The 21,516-nt window shown below is 41.8% G+C and overlaps 1 protein-coding gene across 1 annotated transcript in view; it reads right to left on the reverse strand.

Annotated features, from left to right (window-relative positions):
* Positions 1-247: 247 nt before the first annotated feature.
* HHIPL2 (HHIP like 2) overlaps positions 248-21,516 on the reverse strand; it is a 196,402-nt gene continuing 175,133 nt past the window's right edge. Inside the window, 5 exon segments of the mRNA XM_078648224.1 lie at positions 248-339; positions 342-779; positions 12,206-12,288; positions 13,479-13,560; positions 16,529-16,674. Of these exon segments, the coding sequence (XP_078504350.1) occupies positions 248-339; positions 342-779; positions 12,206-12,288; positions 13,479-13,560; positions 16,529-16,674 (841 nt within the window).

Here is a 21,516-nt window from a genome sequence, read left to right on the forward strand (position 1 = left end):
TCTTTATTTTTTTATTTATGTAAATTAGCAGTACATTTGATGAAACATCATTAATTAGCTTGGAAGCAGATGGCACCGCATTTGTCAACACTGATTTGTCAGTCCCCATTGGAAGGGTCCTCTTGTATGTTTTTATTTAGTCTATTTTGTTAACAGTGCACTCATCCAAGAGCTGTTTTTCTCCCTGTATTACAGACAGCATTTCATGCTTGGTAGATTTCATAAATTTATTTTTGCTCTTCATTGCTTATTTCCCATCTCTGTGAACCACATTCAGTGGATTAGTCTTAGTTACACTTTCCCAATGTAACCCTGTTTTCTTCTTCACCTCTACTTTCTCTTGTTGGGAGTAGGTTAAGTTCTGGCATCTTTTGATTGAACTGGTGGTAAACTTTTCTTTAAATTTAAAGGTATTTGTGCTGGTTTTGAGGTGTTCGTCTTTGGCGACAAAAAGGAAGAATCCTTCATGTTCCCTCGAATATCTAATTTTGCTTTTGTTGAGGGCTCCTTTGGCTTGGTTCGTGGCCCATGACCATTTTGAGGCTTCTTTTTCAGTGTTGCTGATTTTACCAAAGGATGGTTACTGGTCGCACGTGGGGATTTAGTCGTTCTAAGGACTAATTTCTTCCCAGGATATGGCTTTTTAGTGGATTTTGGAGAAGAAGGTTTCTTCGGAACCTTTTTGTAGATTTTCCTTTTGGTTGGTGCCTTTGTAATTGTAACAGCAGAACTCTTCTTTCGAACCTTAGTAGTTTCATTAAGAAATTCAAGAACAGTTTCTATGAATAAAAAAACATTAACTGGTTAGTCAAATCTGTATGTTCGATTTGTAAATGTATTCTGTTTACTGTTTATTGTATTATAACAATTGCTGTGTACATTTAATTTTTGTCCTCTCATCCAACCTTTTATAAAGTGCTCTGATATCCTTCGGGATCTTGTTTGCGCTATATAAATTTTTATAAATAAATAAATACTAGTTAAATCTAGAAGTCAATGGTTAAAAATTAGCACTTCCTGATAATCCTTCCATATAGGTATTTTAAATTCAATTTCACCAACAATGCAAATCAGCAAAGTGTCTCTGGCTAAAGATTACCTTCAACAATGTGCTAGCTCAATGCAGATTTTCAACAGGACATGGGCCCTCAGTGCAACAGATGCCCTTTAGATATAATATATTTGTTGGACTTTGCCCTCTATGGTCAACCCAAAACTTCTGCCTTCAGTTCTCCTTTTTTCTGAATTAAATGTTTGTTGGCATTAGGACTCTGTGCACATTTCCACTGCTAACAAGTGCTAATGTACTTGTGTTTTTTTCATTTAAACATTATTAAGTTGGCTTACATCCAATTAGTAAATTCAATTTACCAAGTCCCTATTAAAGTGGTACTACATGTACACAGGGCCTCTAAATTAAATACTAGCCGCGGGCCTGAAATACCTATTGTGCCACCCACTTAAATATCACTTAAAAACATTTCTCAGGCCTGTTGTTGCAGTCTGTGTGCAGTTTTAAACTGCCATTGCGATCTGACAAATAAACCTTTTGCCAGGCCTAAATCTCCCTTTTAATACCTGTAAGTCACCCCTATGACAGGCTGCTTTACAGTCCATAGGGCAGGGTGCATTGTATTGAAAAGGTAAGGCAGGTATTTTAAATTTTTACATGTTCTGGTAGTAAAGAAATCCCAAATCCGTTTTTTACTACTGTGAGGACTACCTCTCCCATAGTATAACATTGGGCGACAATATTAATAATAATTGTAATAATAAAAAATAGCTATCGTTCGATTTGTGAATAGGTAGAATTGTCCTGTTTGCTTTCAAAAGAGTTGTAATTCAAAATCCTCTTTAATGCCAAAGTCAGATTTTAAGTCACAATTCTGAGAATGTCACTTTTAGAAAGTTGCCATTTTTTTGCCAAAATCATTTGATTCCTGCAGCCTGTGTTCTGGGTCACCTGACTGTGAATGGTTGATGGATGGTTTTTGTGTAATCTTCCAAGACAGTGAGACAAAGGGAGGACTAGGTGTTGGCTGGATGGGTCACCCTGCTCGGATGAGTGGGGCGGATCTATCCTCTGCCCCACTAACATTTCAAAGGGCTGCCTTCAGCACACTCACAAAGGAACTTGACACCAGCCCATTGCCACCCTAGATCCCTGGTGTAGTGAGTCAGCCAAGGCGCTACCCGGCAATGTTATAAACATGCATCCTAAGGGACGGGAACGGTCCGAGGGAACAAATTAAGATGCTTTGCCCGCTCGAGGTTAGAGCACGTTAGACACTAAGGGGTCCAAGTCCGCCCGCCATCCTATCATGAAATGGGACCGCCCACCATAAGGGCAGGGGTCCAGTGGGGGCCATTAGGATACACCTGCCACAGTGGCGGGCACATCCTGCATTCCTCACGTTGTGGTGCTGAGTGCACCGCCCGCCACAGTGCCAGGAAGGCATGTTGTGCACTTCCATGCACAACATGGCAGGCACCGCGCGGTGCCTGCCATGTTTTGCAGAGTTTTTTTTTTTTTATATAGCGCGAACTAGACCCGAACCGAATCAGGTATCAGAGCGCTTTACATAGCACCAGTTACGTTACATGAGGACACACTTTCATTTTTTTAGGCACGGGGAGATTAAGTGATTTGCCCAGAATCACAGGAGGTTTTTTTGGCGTTGTTACCGAGACTCGAACCCAGATTCCCAGGTCCGAGGTCGAGCGCCTTAGCCGTTAGGCATACCCCTCTCCCCTCTTCCATGTTGTGCATGGAACAGCAGGGGGGTACCATAGGTACCCCCCATGTGCACCCCCCACCCCCGGAGTCCCTGGGGGGCCGCAACGGCCCCGGCAGGCAGACTCTGCATGCCTTTCTGTGGCAGCAATGCCGCCACAGAAAGGCATGTCCAAGCAAACATCCTAATATGGCTGGCGGTGTCTGACAGACACGGCCACCATATTAAACCCTTTTTCGCCCAGTCGACTTGTCTACCGGGCGGAAAAGCGGCGGACGGTCTTTCTGTCCACCCCGGGCCCCCCAGCCATTGTAATATGGCGGGGGGTCTTTGCTGAGAGGATGTCGGGCGGATCGCCCCAGCCGGGCCGGCGGTGGTTACTGCCCGTCCCGGCGGGTGCGATCCGCCCGCCATCCTAATGGGGCACTAAATATGCGAGCATAGCATTAATGTAAGCGTACGTGCAATATCTGGCCAGGGCCTAGAGTGCCCTTTTGTTACTCCGCCCACACTGGCGACGAGTGGGCCAGAGTGTGAAAAATGCTCATGGCGGCCAGCACCTATTCTGTGGCCGCACACCGGCATTGAGAGCATCTGAGGATGCACACACCCTGGCCGGTGTTGCATGAGTGCACGTGACGCACATCCTGTGAAGTGCGCAGGGTCGGAGGGATAGGTTGATGGAGCAAGGCTCCACCTGCCACTGTCACAGAGAAGAGTGGCGGGAGCAGTCGTGTGCCCCTCGCCACAGCCCCTGCGACTCTTTGTGCGATGGTGTCTAAGGGCGCGTTGAAGTGGTCCAGTTGGGAGCTGATGATTGCAGCCACACCCCATGTTGCTGCTGTACAGCTAAAGGCCTGCTCCATGGGAGAGCGCCTACACGAGTGCCTGTCCTAGGGAGGAAGATCCCTGTGCTGAGCCATCACGATATGTTTCAAGGTCAGTTGGAGACCCCCCCGCACTCCTCACAGGTGGGAACAGAATAATGCATGAGGGGAGAAGAGCCTAAACCTTTATACAGGTCCAAGACCACGTGGGAAGGTGCAGTACTGCAGTTACAGCAGCCTAAGGGGAAGGACTAGGTGATCACAGCTAGAAGGTTCCAACACCGCAATGGACAGAAACGTAAGTGCATCAAGAGTATGTCAACACCACCTCTGGCAGCCGCCCCGTGGCACAACAGCAAGGCTCCCAGCCCCGTCAATGTGTTGCCGCCATTCTGTCAACTGGCGGACCCAGCAACTGCTGCACCGAGATGACGACAGTGGATTGGGAGATTACAACATTATTGTTGCAGCACTCAGAAGATGAACGGCGCAGTAAAGAGGTCAATGGTGTTACACATGGGTGGTGATGAACTCTACGATCTTTCTGAGAACTTACTTAATGTGGGCGGATCATGATTTTGATGCGGCTCTCGCAGCACTTGGTAGACATTTTAACCCCCAATTAAATCCAGATTATGAACGACTTAAGCTCTGACAGGCAAAGCAGGATGGAGGAGAGACAGTAGATGCATTTTTTGCATGACTGGGCAAGCTGGCTAGTACGTGGTCTGGCACTGACAAACTGGATGAAATTATAGCACAGCTCATTTAAGGGTGCAAGTCATCTAATCTTTCCAAACTCATTCTGAGACAGACAGAGATTTTATTCAATGACATTCTCATCCTAGCCCACTCCTACGAGTTGGCGGACAGTAGACTCGGGCACATGGAGTCTGCCCTGGCCCACCAGACTTTGGGCCCAGCGCCCACACTGAGGGCAAGGATAAAAGAGGAGCAGGTGGAGGCTATACAGAGGTAACCAATGAGACCAAGAGGAGCTTCCACATCGCCACATCGAGACCCCCGTGACAGGAGCTGTAGGAACAGTGGGTCCACCCACTATCCGCCCAAATAAATAAAATACACATAAAATCTTGAACAATTAAGAACAGATGCTTCTAATGTGGCTTGTTGGTTGGCAGGGGGAGATTAAGAATGCTTGAATCCAGTGGCAAAGTGAGCAAGGGACCCACGTCTGGGCATACCCTGCCAACTTAGGGCGAATAAAGCAAACACAAGGAGATGATGGACAGAGTGCTGAATGTTTTCAGACACTCATCCCTAGTCACAGATCTGGGTTGAACCCATCATCATTCTTTAGCTCACTTTGCCACCTCAGATCAGACCCAACCATATACAAATATTTTCACGTATGCACATCTCCCCAGAGAGAAGAGTGGGTCACAAATGTTTGTGGTTTTAAAAATTGGGTCATGGTTCAAAAAAGTTTGGAATGCACTGGTTAAATGGATGAGGGAAGTAGAGGGGAAGTTAAGCAATATGCTCTTTTGAGTTTTTAAGAAATCAATAAGATTTTTTTTTTTGACGGAGAGTAGAAGGGGAGTTTTTGTGGCATGAGATAAAGACAGAAAATAGGTGCCCACTGGTTGAGTAGGACTTTCAGATGGACTAATGTCTGGTAAAATTATCATCGAGGCTTATTTCTTAATTGTATTATATATTCTATGATCCACATGCTGCATAAAACTCCTGTGCATGCTGGATACATATTGTTTGAGTAACAGTTTATACAAGCAGGTCATACAGATAGTTCATGAAAAACAAGAGTTTTCTATTCTTTCTGAAATATGATAAGCTTTTCATGTCACTGTAGTGTAATGGGCTCACCTAGAACTAGGTAGTAATGGGGCAGATGCCAAACTTCAGCAAAGAAACTGTATGTCGGAAAAACGGAACGCCGCATCAAAATTAGATTAACAGAACATAAATCAAACATTCGCCTCAAAAACATGAAATCATCATTGGCAATGTATTTTGCAGAAGAAAAGCACAACATCTCACAAATGAAATTTATCATACTGGAAACCATTCAGAAAACTGAAGGAAGAGACAATACCAAATTCTTACTGCAAAGAGAAAATGTCTGGATACAAAGACTTTCAACACACAAGCCATTCGGCGCTCATGACGAGCTCAGCTCGTCATGGAGTTTCCATTGATTTCAATGGCAATTCAATGAAGAATCTGAAAGTGCCTTAGCATCCAAGACAGAATTGAACTATCGTGTTACCTATGAAAAGGCCCCAAGGTCGACCTAGTAATCCCTGTGAGACTTTCATTTCATCACACTATATTGTTTGTTTAAAATGTTTATAATGTATGGACTACTGTCAAACATATTATGCGAACACACACTTTAGCATCAACACCCCCACTATCCACACCTACCCTCGGGCACGACATAATAGCAAGCCCCAGTAGCACCTTAGTGTATCATGCCTAACTCACACGGTTCGATCACCCACACTGCGATATTTTTTCCTTTTCGCGTATATTATATTTCTTATCTTTTTATTTTTTAGTTGGACAACATCCTTAATTATATTAGGTCATCAATATGTTTCCATTACGATACAACTATATTCAGGCCGTTTTATGAAGTTGATAACCTTTTTTTGACTTAGTACACCATCGCGAGTCTGTTTTCACTTACACCGACCACGTGATCGGCATTTTAAACGTGACTAAAACGCGGGCAATGGCGGATTCGTCTATACCGGCGTTCGAGAAAGAATAGATGCCGAGCAGACACCCCTATGAATCCTCTTCATCTAACCCACCAGGTCAGTTTGTATGCTTAAACAACCCATTATCGAGTAACCGCGACCCACATGAAGACAAATTATATTCATGCCTCCTCATATATTTTTTTACCCACAGAAACTTTACCGAGCCGGTGACACGTAAGACTACAGACATATTCTTTTTTGAAAACACTTGGGCAGTTTGGGTTTTTCTTAAGGTGATACCACAAACTTTTCACTATCCCACACGAACCCATACCCCCAAGAGCACCACATATACAATTGTTTCAAGCGCTACATATACATTTATTGACAGGAAGTTTATTTCTGTTTTACTTTTATAGTGTATTTTCCCTGATGAAGGGCACAATTAATGGCTCAAAATGCATTGGATGTATTTAATGGACTCTGTCACTTATTGGAATTGATGAAAGTTTGAAAAATGTTGAATATGGAATATCTTTCTCAATTGACCTAGTAAAAGAGTATGAATAAATACTGAAATGAATGAAATGCCTACTGCATCCACTTTCTAAATAGAGGCAACTTAGGGGCCGATTAGGATGGCGGACGGACTTGCGTCCGTCCGCCATCCCAGAGGTGGAGGGACCGTCCGCATGGGCTGCGGCGGTCCCTCCGTGCAAATTAGGATGTGAGCGCCACCCTGGCGGTCACATCCTGGATATTTAACATTGCGGCGGGTGCTGCTTCAAGCAGCACCTGCCGCAATGTTAAAAGTGCATGTTTAACATTTACATGCACAAAGCGGCAGGCACCGCGCGGTGCCTGCCGCTTTGTGCATATAAATACTGGGGGGTACCATAGGTACCCCTCATGTGCACCCCCCACCCGCCTACACCCTGGGAGCACGCAACGGGCCCCCAAATTCAAAAGTACACATGCTTTTCCACGGCGGAAAAACCGCAGCGGAAAAGCATGTTTACAAATGCATCCTAATTTGGCTGGCGGTGTCTGATAGACACTGCCAGCCAAATGAGAGCTTTTCCGCCGCGGTTGTAATCCGACCGCGGCGGAAAAGCAGCGGACAGAAACCAAGACCCACCAGCCATCGTAATGCGGCGGTGGGTCTTTGGTGACTCCGCAGAGGATTTTCCGCCTCCTCCGGGCCGGAGGTGGCTTCCGCCAGCCCGGAGGAGGCGGAAAATCCTCCATCCTAATCGGCCCCATAGTGTGCACATAAGGATGGAACCAGTGGATCACGGGTTCCACAACAACGTGAAACTTCAGCAAATACCATTTTTGTCCACTGTATGTTGCTAGCCCCAGTTAGAAGTGGCGGAGCCACTGGGTTTCTGACGGTGGAGACTCAGTAGGTTCTGATGTCAGAAACAAAACTAGTGACAAGAAAAGGATCAAAGGAGCCTGCCTGTTCAAGGTATTCCTTTGATGTTAATTTATTTTATCCATTTATAAAGCGCATGGTTACACCTACGGTGTGTCCCCACGCTGGAGCAGACTGTCAATGAGGTAGGCAGAAACTACTAAGAGGAGTGTCCAGAAGCAAATGTGACATTGGAAGAACACGATACTAGTTTGAAGGTGGAAACCGCCATGTCTTTAATGTCTTGCGAAAGGTGTTTTCGCGAGGTTCAGTTCTTAGTCCCACTGGCAGAGTATTCCAGATCTTGGCTGCGAGGTATCCAAAGGAGCCCTCTCCCATCCTAGCTTTCTGTATTCTCGGGCACAGTGGCCAGTGCAATGCCTTTAGATCGTAAATTCCGTGCCGGTGTATTTATCATAGACTGGAGATAACGTGGTCCTTTTTTCAACAGAATTCTATGGCAGTAGCCCATGGACTTGAACGTGATCCTCTTCTCCACAGGCAGCCAATGAAAGGTTGCCAGGGCGCTTGTGGCTGCTGCTCTTTTAGGAAGGTTCAAAACTAGGCGAGCTGCCACATTTTGGATCGACTGTCCTTTCTTAGATGCTCACAGATAGAGAATATTACCAAAGTCCATCTGGCAGGTAACCAAGACGTACAATTGTCTTCCTAGCAGTGATGGGCAAAAGGTCAAGGAGTTTCTTTAGGACTTTAAGAGTCCCGAAACACCTTCCGGATTTGGCTTTCAAACATTATTTTAGAATCAAGCCAGACCCCAAGGTTCTTTACTTCCGCTTTCAGAGCAGGTAACTGCCGTAATGTCTCGGGCCACCATGCTCATCTCCATATCGAGGGGGCCTTTCCGACTATCAGCACCTCCGTTTTGTTACCATTGAGTTTAAAACAATGGTTGGACATCCATGTGGCTAGCTCCTCTAAACATAGAGAGAATTAATAGACTGTCCACGCTGGATTCTGAGATAAGGTGACAATCAGTTGTGTATCATCGGCGTATGATACAACAATCACTCCCTCCACTAAATCTGCAAGGGGACTCATATAGAGATTAAACAACGTGGGGCTAAGAATTGAGCCCTGTAGGACCCCCTGCATGTTGGCAAAAGTATTTTTTGATAAGAATGTTCCCCTAATAATGTGGAGAAACACTAGACAGTGCAAGTCACCACTGTTGGTTCGGTAGAGGTGGTGTCTCGCATGCAAGCTTGGCAGTCAGCTCACCAAATAATAAATGAGGCACTTTGTGCAGAGCCTTCCGCAGATCAGAAACTCCAGTGCGTCACAGTCTGCTACAATTTAATGTACTAAAAATGTAGACACAGTTGCCGTGCAGTGGATGGTCCTTTGCAAAGGTTGACTGGTGAACTTTCTGTTTCCTATTGCTATATTAAGATGTCAAACTGCCAGTGAGGTGCTACTTGTGCCCAGACAGTGTTCATAAGTGTAAAAACGGCAAAATAATAAAATAAAACTAAGCAAAATGTGGCGTATTAAGCCGCATGATTTGCCTATTCTTGCCGCATATTTTAGTTAACCCTGCGGCATATTGTGGCTCTCTGCTGCCTTATACTTTGGGAGGCCTAAAAGATATTTTACAAGAGTAGTATATTTCCTGCATCTCGTAGTAAAGTACAGTCTCGCGTTTGGCACAAGCAGCTAGAAAGACAGATTTAAGAAATAAATGAAGTTAGCAGTGTGTTCATTTATTTTATCTCAGTTTCAAGGACAGCTTGCATTTTTTCAGTGACTCGATCCTGCCACAAGCTCATTAGCTAGGTTTCGCTGAATGTAACAAGCTTCTGTCACGTGCTCCACTCCACAGACTTGATTTAAGTGGAAAATGTGCATGCACTGTTCACGTTTGCATGCAGTGTAGCATTGTATGCTCCAATTGGCCCTTTTGGGCAAGTGCTCTGGTCAGGTGAAATGACCAGTGCTCGTAGCGGCCGTAAGGCAGCACTTCTCATAGGTGAAAAAGTCGCTGAGCAGTCTGTGGAAGTGCATCAAAAGGTGTGGGGCTGTGCAGTGGGGCAGGGTCATTGAGTATGGGTAGTTGGTCAAACTGATAGCTAAAAAGAATAATAACATATTCAGTACCTCTTTTTTTGTCCTTTAACTTGCAGGTAACTGAACACAAAATGTAATGCACACACCTCGAATGAAAAAAATGAATTCAAGTGTAACTAATCTGTAGTGTTTTCATAGGAAGGCGCAACTGGTTAATACTGTTCCTACAGACTTTAGATGTCTGTTGGTAATAGAAGGGTCCCTGACTCGAACCCACATTTGCACACTGGATAAAAGTGATGTAGAGTGCTATGAGATCCCATCCTGCGATAGTAAGCACTGTGAATATGCAAGTAAGTCATCAGTTAAACAAAAAATATTACATACAGTGTAACATGGCCTACGCAATTTACAAAAAGTATAGGCTGCACACAGTGTAACAACTGCTATTGCAAAATGTGCAAAATATATTTGAAAAAAAGCATTTTCTAGTAATCCTTTGAAAAGGTGGATTTCTTTGTCTGATGCCATAATGTCCCATCCCACCCTACACTTTCTCCTTGGGGATGCCACTGCATAGATGTAGCCCTCGGGCACACAATACGCTTTTAGCCTCTGAGAAAATGTTTGTGAGGTACTCTACAGAAACTGGAACTCCGTTACTCCCAGGCAGAGACCTTCAATCCTCCAACCTTATTTGGTAATGTGGGTTAAAAATGCCAAAACATGGACGCAGACCTCCTTGGAAAACAAGAGCTTTGTAATGATATAAGATCAAAACCGAGGGCAGAAATGAACCACCTATGGTTCAGCAAACTCATTGAATGAATTGTCAAGCTGGCTTTTGATTGAAATCCTGCAGCAAAAAGAGCAGCCATTGAAGTGAAGGGAATTCTGGTCTATATCCAGCGCTCTAAAGGAACCGCAAGATGACATTATGCCCCTACAAATTTAACCTATAGGTTTTAATCCCTTGCTTTTCAAACAATTAAGTTGGAAAATGTATCTTATAATGCACCATTTGGACCCATGTTTAAAAAATGAACTTTCTAGAAGAAAGACCCATAAACCCCATAGCCCATGTTTGTTAGAAAGGAATACTTGCTTGCTCTGCTCCCATGTGTCGCTCACTTGTGCAAGAAGCAGTCAGGAAATGTGCTCATTAAAACATTCCAATGGAAGATGTGGAAAACAGTTGGAGAGAGCACTGCTTGCCACACAGTTATGTCTGTAGTCATCTATTCAAGACATCAAAGATCTGAGGCACAGCCTAGATGACACTGAAGTGTGTGCTGATAGCCACACATTTAAGTGGAACCTTCCAAAGTCCTAAGGTGTCATTTGCCTGTCTAATTCTAAATCATACAACCTAGGGCCCAATGTATGAAAATCTTGTTGCAAAGCCTGTGATTCACAAAATCACACACATTGTTACCACAAAAGCGTAGTAAAGGTACTCTGTCCAGCAAAGAAGTCTTTCGGACAACGCATTATAAATCGCAATAAAGAGAGAGTGCAATGTATTGCCAGGTGCAGTGCAGGCTGTAAATAGGCCTGGGCGGTAAATTCCGTTCCGCTCGTGGAATTTGCAGAATTTGGGTAATTTTGCGTTCCGCAGAGAACGCGAAATTGCCCAAAATTCTGCGTTCCGTGACTTTGCGAAGTTATTTGCTTATTAGCGTTCTCAAAATGTGTGTTCGCGAGATATTTCCCCCCGAGCACGCAAAAAGCAATTGCAAACAGGAAAAAAGCATAGCGAACAAGCATTTCTGCGTTTTCGCGGAATTTCTGCGTGTTCGCGGAGATTTGTACCGTTTCGCAGAGATTTGCGTAACGCGATTACGCAAATTCCGCCCACCCCTAGCTGTGAAGCGGTGGGGATGTTGCAGGTCCCGAATGGGCGCTTCATCCTCAGATACCTGAATGCCACCACGTGCCAACGTAGGAGCCCAGCGCCTGCCTCAGTCCGGCTGCAGCGAATGCCTCCACCGTGTACCCCTGCACTGCAAGGTAACTCTGCTGTGCATCATGAGCAGGCAGACTGGGCTCTGCCCGAGCAGAGCAGCAGCACTCACTCTCTGCGTAATCTCATCATCTCATCTTGAGGCGGTGGCACTGAGGACCAGGAGCTCAGTAGTGAATTGCTCCATGTTAGTGTTGCCACGAGGCAGTAGTGCTGTCTGCCCTGCTCTCTGCACTGCCTGTGTAGACCTGCAGGTGTTGACTCCCACTTGTTCAGGGAGACACTTATCAGATTTTCCCTCTTGGCAAACATTTAAACCCAAACATCTCATCCTTATTCTCCACTCACAGTGTAAACATCTGCAACATGAAATGACTGATCCAAAGCAGGAAAGACACTTCCATCAAGCAATGGCTAAAGGCCTGAGCCAAACAAGACAATGGCTAGAAGATGCTGAGCCAAAGCAAAGATACTGGCAATGCAGTTTCTGGCATGTCACTAAATGATCATTAATTACATGAAAATTATAACTCAGTCAAAAGACTTACTTTCTTCTGCCTCAAAAGGTATGCGCTTACTCTTTTCCTTTACTCGAAGTGGTTTGTATTTACATTTTCCAGGAGGAGCACGCCTGCAAAAAACATGCAAACATTAACTCGACATTGAGTAGAACATAATCTGTGTTCAGCTTTTAGAAGTTGCAGAAACTTGAACTATGTGCCTTTGAAATGCACATCTCCACGTGTGTGAGCAGCCCTTACCTACCTTCCTAATGGAAGACAGATACCTGCTCTAAAGATAGTTGGAATTCTCTTGCAGTGTGGAGCTTTGATCATAAAGGCTTTGCAGATGTAAATCACCTGTGGCCGGATCAGATCACAAGCATGTTTGACAAGCACTGCTACTACTAAGGCAGTGCGTGCCGTAAACACCACTTACAACCATATTACGAAAACAGGATTGTAGATGTAGTAATATGAGACATGAATATTTGTGCACATTGATGTACGGCATTTTGTTATGCTTGTGATGTGTTCTGGTTTTTTTGTGCTGCTGTATTTGTTCGGCATTATTGCAATGTTTTTGTGTTGCATTTCGTTTTGTTGTGAAATGCCACATTATAACTTGTTTACTTGTTTACTTTAGATATGTCAACAAATGTTGGTATATTTCCAAACCAAAGCACCACGTGCCTTGAAAATTCTGGAATAAATGAAACTTTGTAAGGTGGTAAAATGGCACTGCTTCAGCTCTTCAACCTCTTATGACACCAGCCAGCCCAAAAAGGTTGTTGCCTCCGGTACTCACTTTATGCGGTGCAGCCCTTCGAGCTGTATTACATAAGGTGCTCTGGGGGCTCAACTTGCTTGTCTGCCTGCCTTCAGCAAATAAGTGAAACTGTTTGCCTTTGCACCTGTGCCTTATTATGGATGCGGGTGCACCCACAGTCAGAGTCCCCTCCCCCAGGGTGACCCCTGCCAGGGGGCACATGGGGTCACATTGTCCTCCCCCCCCAGCTATGCCAATGCAGGTGGGCGCAGTCACTTACTGCACAAGCCTACATGGGGATTTCTGTTCCCCCTTTCAAGCTCAGGCCAAGTGCTGCCTGCACTGTGAAAGACAGACTGGCTGCTTCAAGCAGCTCCTGTGCCTCTCAGTAAGTATAGTATACATATTGTTTTACTAAAATCAAATGGTATTGGACTAAAACTAGACCTAAAAATATTGTGTTCAATACAATGGAATAGTGCGTACGAAAGCGATGGAGCAATCACACAACTGAAAATGAGCTACAGGTGACACATGTCAAAGGGTACTAACCTCGCGGGGTCGACAATTTTGTAGATTCTTCCACTGCGTGAATGCGCACTTGCATAGGAAGTAGACATAAAATAAAGTTCTCCTAAAAAAGAAAGAAATTGACATCTGAAAAGAGAGAATATTGAACTTGGACAATTGCATGTTAACACAATAGTCTGCCCCTCTTTGCTTCTATCACAGTTTAGCAATGTTAATTTAATATGTTTTCCCCACTCCGGCCCTCATTACGCTTGTCTGGATAGCTTTTGCTATGTGCAGGAACTTCTATTAACAGACATATCAGAATTATTAGTTTTGCATTTTTTATTGCATCTGGTACATACTAGGTCTGAGTAAAACCCCATCCTCATGATAAATTGTGGTATGTCGCACAGGCTGATATTTATCAGGGACAAACGGCCACATGCATCAATGTTCCCGTTTGCGAATTCTTAATTGTGAAAATTAAGGAATCGCAATTAAGAATTCGCAAATGGCTATGCATCAAGAAATCGCAATTTTTTGGCGATTTCTTAATTTTCCTTAAATGCAATCGCAATTTAAGAAATCGCAAATAAATTGCGATTTCTTAAATTGCGAAAAAAGCAAAAAGCTTCATGCATCCCAAAAAAGGGATTTGCATTCGCAAACGGTCGAATTTTGCGATTCGCACCGTTTGCGAATGCAATTTACTATGATGCATGTGGGCAAAAATGGTCTGGGACATGCCGCTTCTGGTGCAGTAACCAGCAAAAGCACCAAAATCAGCATGTTGTGCACCATTTTAAGGGCAAAACTGGTAGCAGGCGATCATTATTGCAATACATTCCATACCTAACCTTACCGTAATATAAAGTATCACACATAAAACGGGCCACTCGCAATCAAGGTATGGTCAAGTACAGACTCATGGCTAGGGATGTGACAAAAGTTTCAATTACCTTGATAAATAAATTGTGCAGTTGGAGCATGCAATGGGGCAAGATAAGCCAATTGAAATTTAGAAGGCAAACAATATGCAGTAATTATTAGAAGCAAGAAAGGAGACAAAACATATATTTGGCATTTTTAAATACAAATACAAATGAAAATGTCCATATGTACATATTCAATAAGATGCTATGTACTTACTATATGATGTTGTTACAGTTAGAAATTACCATCTGTGTTCAACCTGCTTTTGGCTGCTTAGATTTGTGGTCTGGCAAATTGCTATGCAAGTGTGGAAGAAACAGGCTTCATTTCTGAACAAGAAAAGGGTCTATGGCCTAAACATAAGTGTCTCATGGAGGCAGTGCTGAAGTTGAGTCAGTGGTTGCAGACGGGGCCCACCGGCACCCATATTTGGGGACCATCTCTTATTTTTCCTCATCAGATTTTTGACTCAAAGCAAGAGAGTGAAAAACACAAAAGGGGGATGAGAAATACGAAACAGCAGGGACAGTGGGAGGAAGTAGAGGAGAATAAGAACCTACAAGAGTGAGATTAAAGGGTAGGGTGTACGTTTGTTCCCCTGCATTTTTTCTTAAACAAATTAACCACTGCATCGGGGCATGCTCTAAGAACATATCATGGTATACATTTGTGTTTAGCAAATTTGGTTGACCATCATAAACAATGAAGCAGAACGGTAAAGTATCCTAATGACATTAACTAAAGCCTCAAGCTTTATTTTGTGTACAAATGTAAGCAAGAGAAGGTCTATCATGATAGGAGAAATGAACTCTCTCCTGCTGAACTACCCGAGCGGTAGATGGTAAACAATACTCTGGACTTGTTGAAACCTATTTATAAGAATTTGGTGATTCCCAGATGAAAACTGTTGTCTTCATCTACACAAGAAGTAAGAGGTACAGTGATAATATCAACACATTAAGGGTTATCTAGGGAGGGGGGTATCCGATGGAAGACACCAAAGTGATTAAAATGAGGTAATAAAAATATGAAAGTGACAATGAAATGGAGGTTTCTATGGAAGACACTCAGATTATAACATTTCTAGAATCATCCTCACCGGTTCAGAGACAGAATATCGAATCACAAATATCGAGTTGCAAATACTGTAGGTCAGAAATATCGACATACAGATGCTCGTGATCAAGAATATCGATTTTAGGTAAGTAATATCGATGTTGAAAATATCGAAGTGTTTAATATCGTTTGCGAAAAAATTGTTGTTAAAAATATTGTTCGTTTATTAAAGTTATGTATTTTAGTATTTATTTTATATGTATGCGTTGTATTTTTTTGCATAAGAATTGTTTGTATTTTTAATATGTGTTACATTTTTAGTTTAAAAAAAAAATTTTATTAGAATTTTGCTTTTTTAGTTACGTAGCAGGTTGTGGGTTTCTAGGGGAATAGATTGGGAAGTAATTTAATTATATTAAATGTATTGACTATTTTTTATTCATTAATATTTGTTTACTTGAGATGTTTTAGTGTTAAATATGTAAGGTAATTTATTATTAGTTAATTAATAATTGGTTGTTAATTAGTTTTCAATTAATTCATTGGTAATTAATTATAATCATTGTGTAATTAATTATAGGTAAATCAAGGTCAGGCACATAAACATGAGAAAATTAAATACTATTCACTGAGGGAAAAAAATAAAACCTGGATGCTAAATAAAGGTTCAACATGCGCTTTACAAATACACATGTTATGTGGATTTGTTTTTGCCTCTTGTTTTATCTGTTATTCCAAGAAGGCATTTGAGTACTAAGGATGCATTTAACCAACATAAGTGCATGGAATTAGAACTGTACAAGCTACAATATTCACAATATCTGAATATGTGCCCTACATTCACCAAATCCAGACAGACCCTAGAAAAAAGACAAATATAGCTTTATCACATTGCTTATAACACTTTGAAATGTGAATCGTTGTATTCCTTTCTCCAAATGTTCTAAATAAGATTTAGCTTTTTTTCAGAATAGTGAATAACAACATTGTAATTATTTTTGCACAACTGCCTTGTTTGTGTTATCATTGCTAAGGCAGTGTATATTTTACAGCTAATCTTTACCTGGGGGCAGAAAAGTAGAAACATACATTTACTGTACCTGCTTCGTCCTCAGCAAATGAGATGATGTGCTTGTTGTAGTTATTAATCAGCTTTGGAAAAGCACAGGTTTCACTGTCACCCATGCAAATATCTTGCTTCTTCCATCTTTTTCTCATCTTATCTTCCTGCAAAGCCATAAGTCGACTACATGAAAAATAAAATCTTATATTTTAGAAGTTTACATTTCCAATATTGGGGATTATTCCTGTTAATATTAAATGACCTTATTTCTGTTAATAATAAATTACCTGACTATTGCTTACATTACCTTATGTTTTTGGAATAAACAATTATGAGAGGTAAAAATGATAATACATCTTCAGAATAAGACTGTCTATTTTGTCTGAACAATAACAAACTCTACCCTCAATATACTACACAGTTTGCCATAACAGATGGCTTTGTTTATTGCACAAACTGTAGACATCAACAAATCCAGCAGAAGGATTGTATGTTCCCTTGAGTCACTTCTCCATTCTCAAAGCAGAATGTATTTAAGGAAACATCTTAATATCCTTAGCATGAACTCGTGCTCCATGGCTACAGGTACATTCCATTTGGTGCCACGTAGCGGTTTGAAAGAGGGCTGTAATGGCATGGTGGGAATACAACGCTATAAAAGTTGTCAAGGGAAATATCTTGTGTATACAGTATTATTGCACGGTCTATTCAGACTAAATAAAAGAATAAAGGAGGAAATTGCAGTGCTCATGTCGAATGGAGGTGCATGGCTTGCAGCCTCAGACTACTCTGAGAGAGATTCATTTGATGTTTGGAAAGTGTGTGCCTGAATGGCAGCAAACAGGTAGTTGAGGAGGTTGCTGAAGTAAAGTACCCATTTGAGGATTCTACTGAGGTCAGAAGAAGACAGATAGCTGTCAGTGCCCTTACTATTTTACTATTTTACTATTTTACCACTGCTGTGGTGTCCGTGCCTTGAGACAGCTGGGAGAAGACCGCTGCTAACATCTTCCACAGAAGGAAAATATATATATATTCATAATGGTGTACTGGATGAGAGGTAGATTCGGGATCCCTCAATGCCCAGGTGACTCAAATCTCCGAGGGAATACAACTGACCAGCACTGTCTCAGGTATGACTGTGGCATTTGTCTGTGAGTGAAAGGTAGAGTATAGATTTCTCTTACACAGAATTTGTTTGTACAGAATATGAGGATCTATGATCTCTTTTTTAGTCTATAGTCCCTCACAGAGATGCAATGCAAGAAAATTAAGCTCACTCAAGGAGCCTTGGGCCAGATGTAGGAGAGCAAATACCGGTCGGTAACGGCCGATTTCGGCCGTTACCGACCGGTATTTGGTGATTGAGATGTAGGGGCCATTATTTTACAGATTCGGTAAATTTACCGAATCGGTAAATTTACCGATTCTGTAAAATACCGAATCGGTAATTTTACTGATTCGGTAAATCCATATGTAGGTGACACTCCTAAGAGTGCTACAGGCCCTTAAGAGTCGGTATTTTACCACCCAATCCTATTGGGTGGTAAAATACCGAATTTAGGTGTGCATGCACATCTGTGCATGCACACCTGTGCAATGTGACACACAGACATGCCCTTAGGGCATGTATGTGTGCCACATCTCACACATGCCTGAACTTGGGGTGCTAGAGGGTGTCAAAGTGACACCCCCTGCACCCTTGCAGGATTCGGTATATACCGAATCGGTAAATACCGATTCGGTATTGCCCATTGATTCCTATGGGCTTCAAGGCCCATAGGAATCAATGGGCAATACCGAATCGGTATTTACCGATTCGGTAAATACCGAATATTACCGTTTCGGTAATTCAAAAATAAAATTCACCTACATCTCCCTCCTTCAAATTTCATTCATTCATTTAATCTTTATTTTGGCTCATTCGGCCATAAAAGATACATAAGCATCAACAATACATTTGGCACGGAGGATACACATATAGTCAATTCAATATATAAATGGGAAGCAGAAAATATACAATTCATCAACTAATACAATAAATATCCAAATATAAAAAATAGGCATATAAACAGATGTTTTTACAAAAACCACCACTAGCCAATATCAGGGCAATCTACCTTGTATGAAATTTGCACACATTTAGTGTCTACAGATCAAGCACCATATTTTTGCGGGTATAACTAGCACTTAATAAAAATCTGCTAACACAAAACACTGTGAGACGTCCAGTGTTTGTTTTAATAATTCTAAATGCTTCAAGATATGAACGTATACCTAATGCTTTACACAAGGGTTTGATCCATTTTCTCCTCGCTAGTTCATAGACTGTACAGAAGAACAATATATGGCTGTCATCCTCTCTCTGATTTAACTGACAGCATGTACAAGTTACATTTCCTGGTTGCCCTGAAGACTTCTCCCATCTCGCTAGTACAGATTTTGTTCTTAATATACCATATCTAAATTTTAAATACAGGCTTTTTGCTAGGGGTGGTTGAATCTCATCTAAAAAGTCTTCAAAAAATGGAGAGTCCTTAAAATCAAGGAAACTTCGTGTAATGGATCCACATGAATCACCATTTTGGAAATTGTGTGTTATGTGAGACCAAAATCTTGCCTTGACCAAAGTCTTGCATCTTTGTCTCAAACACGTTGGATCATCCCAAAAATGGGCAAGGCCTAAACGATAAAACCAATTTTTAACATACTTAAGCCAGGGGTTAGTAGTATAAACATCAAGGTTCTTGACTTCCAAGATTCCATGTCTATAATCTTCAAGATCCGGAATACTCCAGAGTCTGACCCAGAACAAAAGTGGCCTAAGTAATGCAATGTGGTCTGTCCTTTTCATGTTTAAATCCAAAAAGTAGTGGTACCAGTGGTGTACATTTGGGCAATCTCAAAAGCCTTCTATAAAAGGTGTTTTCACTAATCGTAAAGATGTTACCTGCCTTTACACCCCAGATTTCTGCTCCATATAAAGCACCAGATTGGGCCTTAAATTTAAAAACTTCTAGTGCTTGTGAAATGGACTTGCTTGAACTTGCCCCATGGCGCTTAATAATAGGAAAAGTACTCTGATTGAAAATAGTTTTACTTTTTTCAATTTGCGTTTTCCATGAGGTTGTTGAATCTAGGGAAACCCCCAAGTACGAGAAGTTTGGAACCAGTTCAAGCCTCTGGTTGTTTAAAAAGAATTGCCCTTTGAATGATTTATGAGGATTTATGGACATACATTTAGTTTTTTTTGTGTTTATTTCTAGGCCTTTTGAATCACAATACATTTTAAAGGAATTTAAAAGTGTTGGGAGACCCATAGGCGTTTGCGAAATCAAAATTGTATCGTCCGCAAATAAGAGTGAGGGAACCCTCACACCATTCAGTTTTGGGGAATTATTATTGCATTTGTCTAAATATTCTGGGATGTCGTTGACGAATAAAGAAAAGAGTGTAGGGGCCAACACACATCCTTGACGGACTCCCCGTCTGATAGGTATGGGTTCTATTAATTCCCCTTTCGGGCCCCAGTGTACTCTTGCAAAGTTATTGTCATGTAATCGTCTAATCTGCTGGAGTATACATGATGGTAAACCCAGTGCAATATTGTCAAAAAAGTTATGTGTAGGGAGCTACCCTTTCTGTCATGGAAAAGACTCAAGAGACAAGGAGGACGCCACGCAGCTCAGCTCCCTTCACCAAGCCAAGTCAAAAGGCTTCTACCAAAAGATCAACATCCCCATGAGTGAGGTAAACTACTGGTAACTCCAAAATATCTAATAAGACGGAGCAGGGGCGTGAAGTATTGAACCCATAAGAACGGGAGCTCCCAGAGGCATCCTCCTTACAACTAAAGTAAGAATTGGAAATAAAAACCGTACTGAAGTGGTTAATTTCCAAAGTCTCCAAGGAAAAACTAAGAACATTGATTGAGAAGAAATCCCATATAGCTAAAGGGAACGAAAGTATGAGCAGATGTTAAACAGACTCATATGATCAAAAGGGTCCAGGGAATACCACCTGGATGTGACCAATCAGGGAACAAGTCCTGAAGAAGGTGCAAGAACATCAAGGGCACCGAAACGCCGCGTCGACATTTTTGTTCCTAACATTTGTGTTTTATTATCTTTTTACAAATATGTTTTTTGGAAACAATACTGTATAAAGGAGAACTTTTTTTAAAAATAATTGATATTGTCTTTTAAGAAATGTGTTATTAATATTGTTTATATACATTGAATATATACCGTGTAACGATTTTTTAATGCAACAGTTTTGTGATACTATGACTTTTTAAACAATAAATTCTTTTGAATAAATGCACTACAAATTTTAAACATTTCTATGCTTTCCATGCTTTATATGTGGTCCCGTACAACACTGAAAGGTTGTTAATTCATGGTTGTAAATTTGGTAACCTTAATAAGACTGCACGATTCCTGTTCATACATAGGTTGCCACCTCCAGTAGGAGTGGCATACCTACAAGGCATAAGAATCAGGAAAAGGCACCCTGTTTTTTCTTAGAGTTATAAACCCAGTGCAAACAAACAATCCCATAAACGATCCCGCAAAACTAAATCAAAAGCTGCCCTAAGGTCAACAAAAGCTACATAAATATGTCCTTTGAGTAGAGAAACATATTTCCAACAAATGCAACAAAACCTAAATACTTGGTCTATCGTGCTTGTATTCCGTCTAAAACCTACTTGGAACTTAGTAAAGATCTCATTCTCACCGATCCACAGATCCATACGATTTAAAAGATGCCTTGTGAAGATTTTTTGTAAAATGTCTAAAAGACAGATGGGACGATAGTTAGAAGGATCATATCTATCTCCCTTCTTAAAAACTAAAATAATTTCTGCTCCCCGCCAGCTATCTGGTAGGTTTCCTCCGGCCGCTAGCATATTAAAAAGCTTGTTTATGTAAGGGACCCATACACTGATCTCATGCTTGTACAAGTCCCCCGGTATTTTATCAAGTCCCGGGGCTTTACCGCTTTTTACAGCGGTTATTGCCAACT

The sequence above is a fragment of the Lissotriton helveticus genome, chromosome 6 (assembly GCF_964261635.1).
Source record: "Lissotriton helveticus chromosome 6, aLisHel1.1, whole genome shotgun sequence".
Lineage (NCBI taxonomy): Eukaryota > Metazoa > Chordata > Amphibia > Caudata > Salamandridae > Lissotriton > Lissotriton helveticus.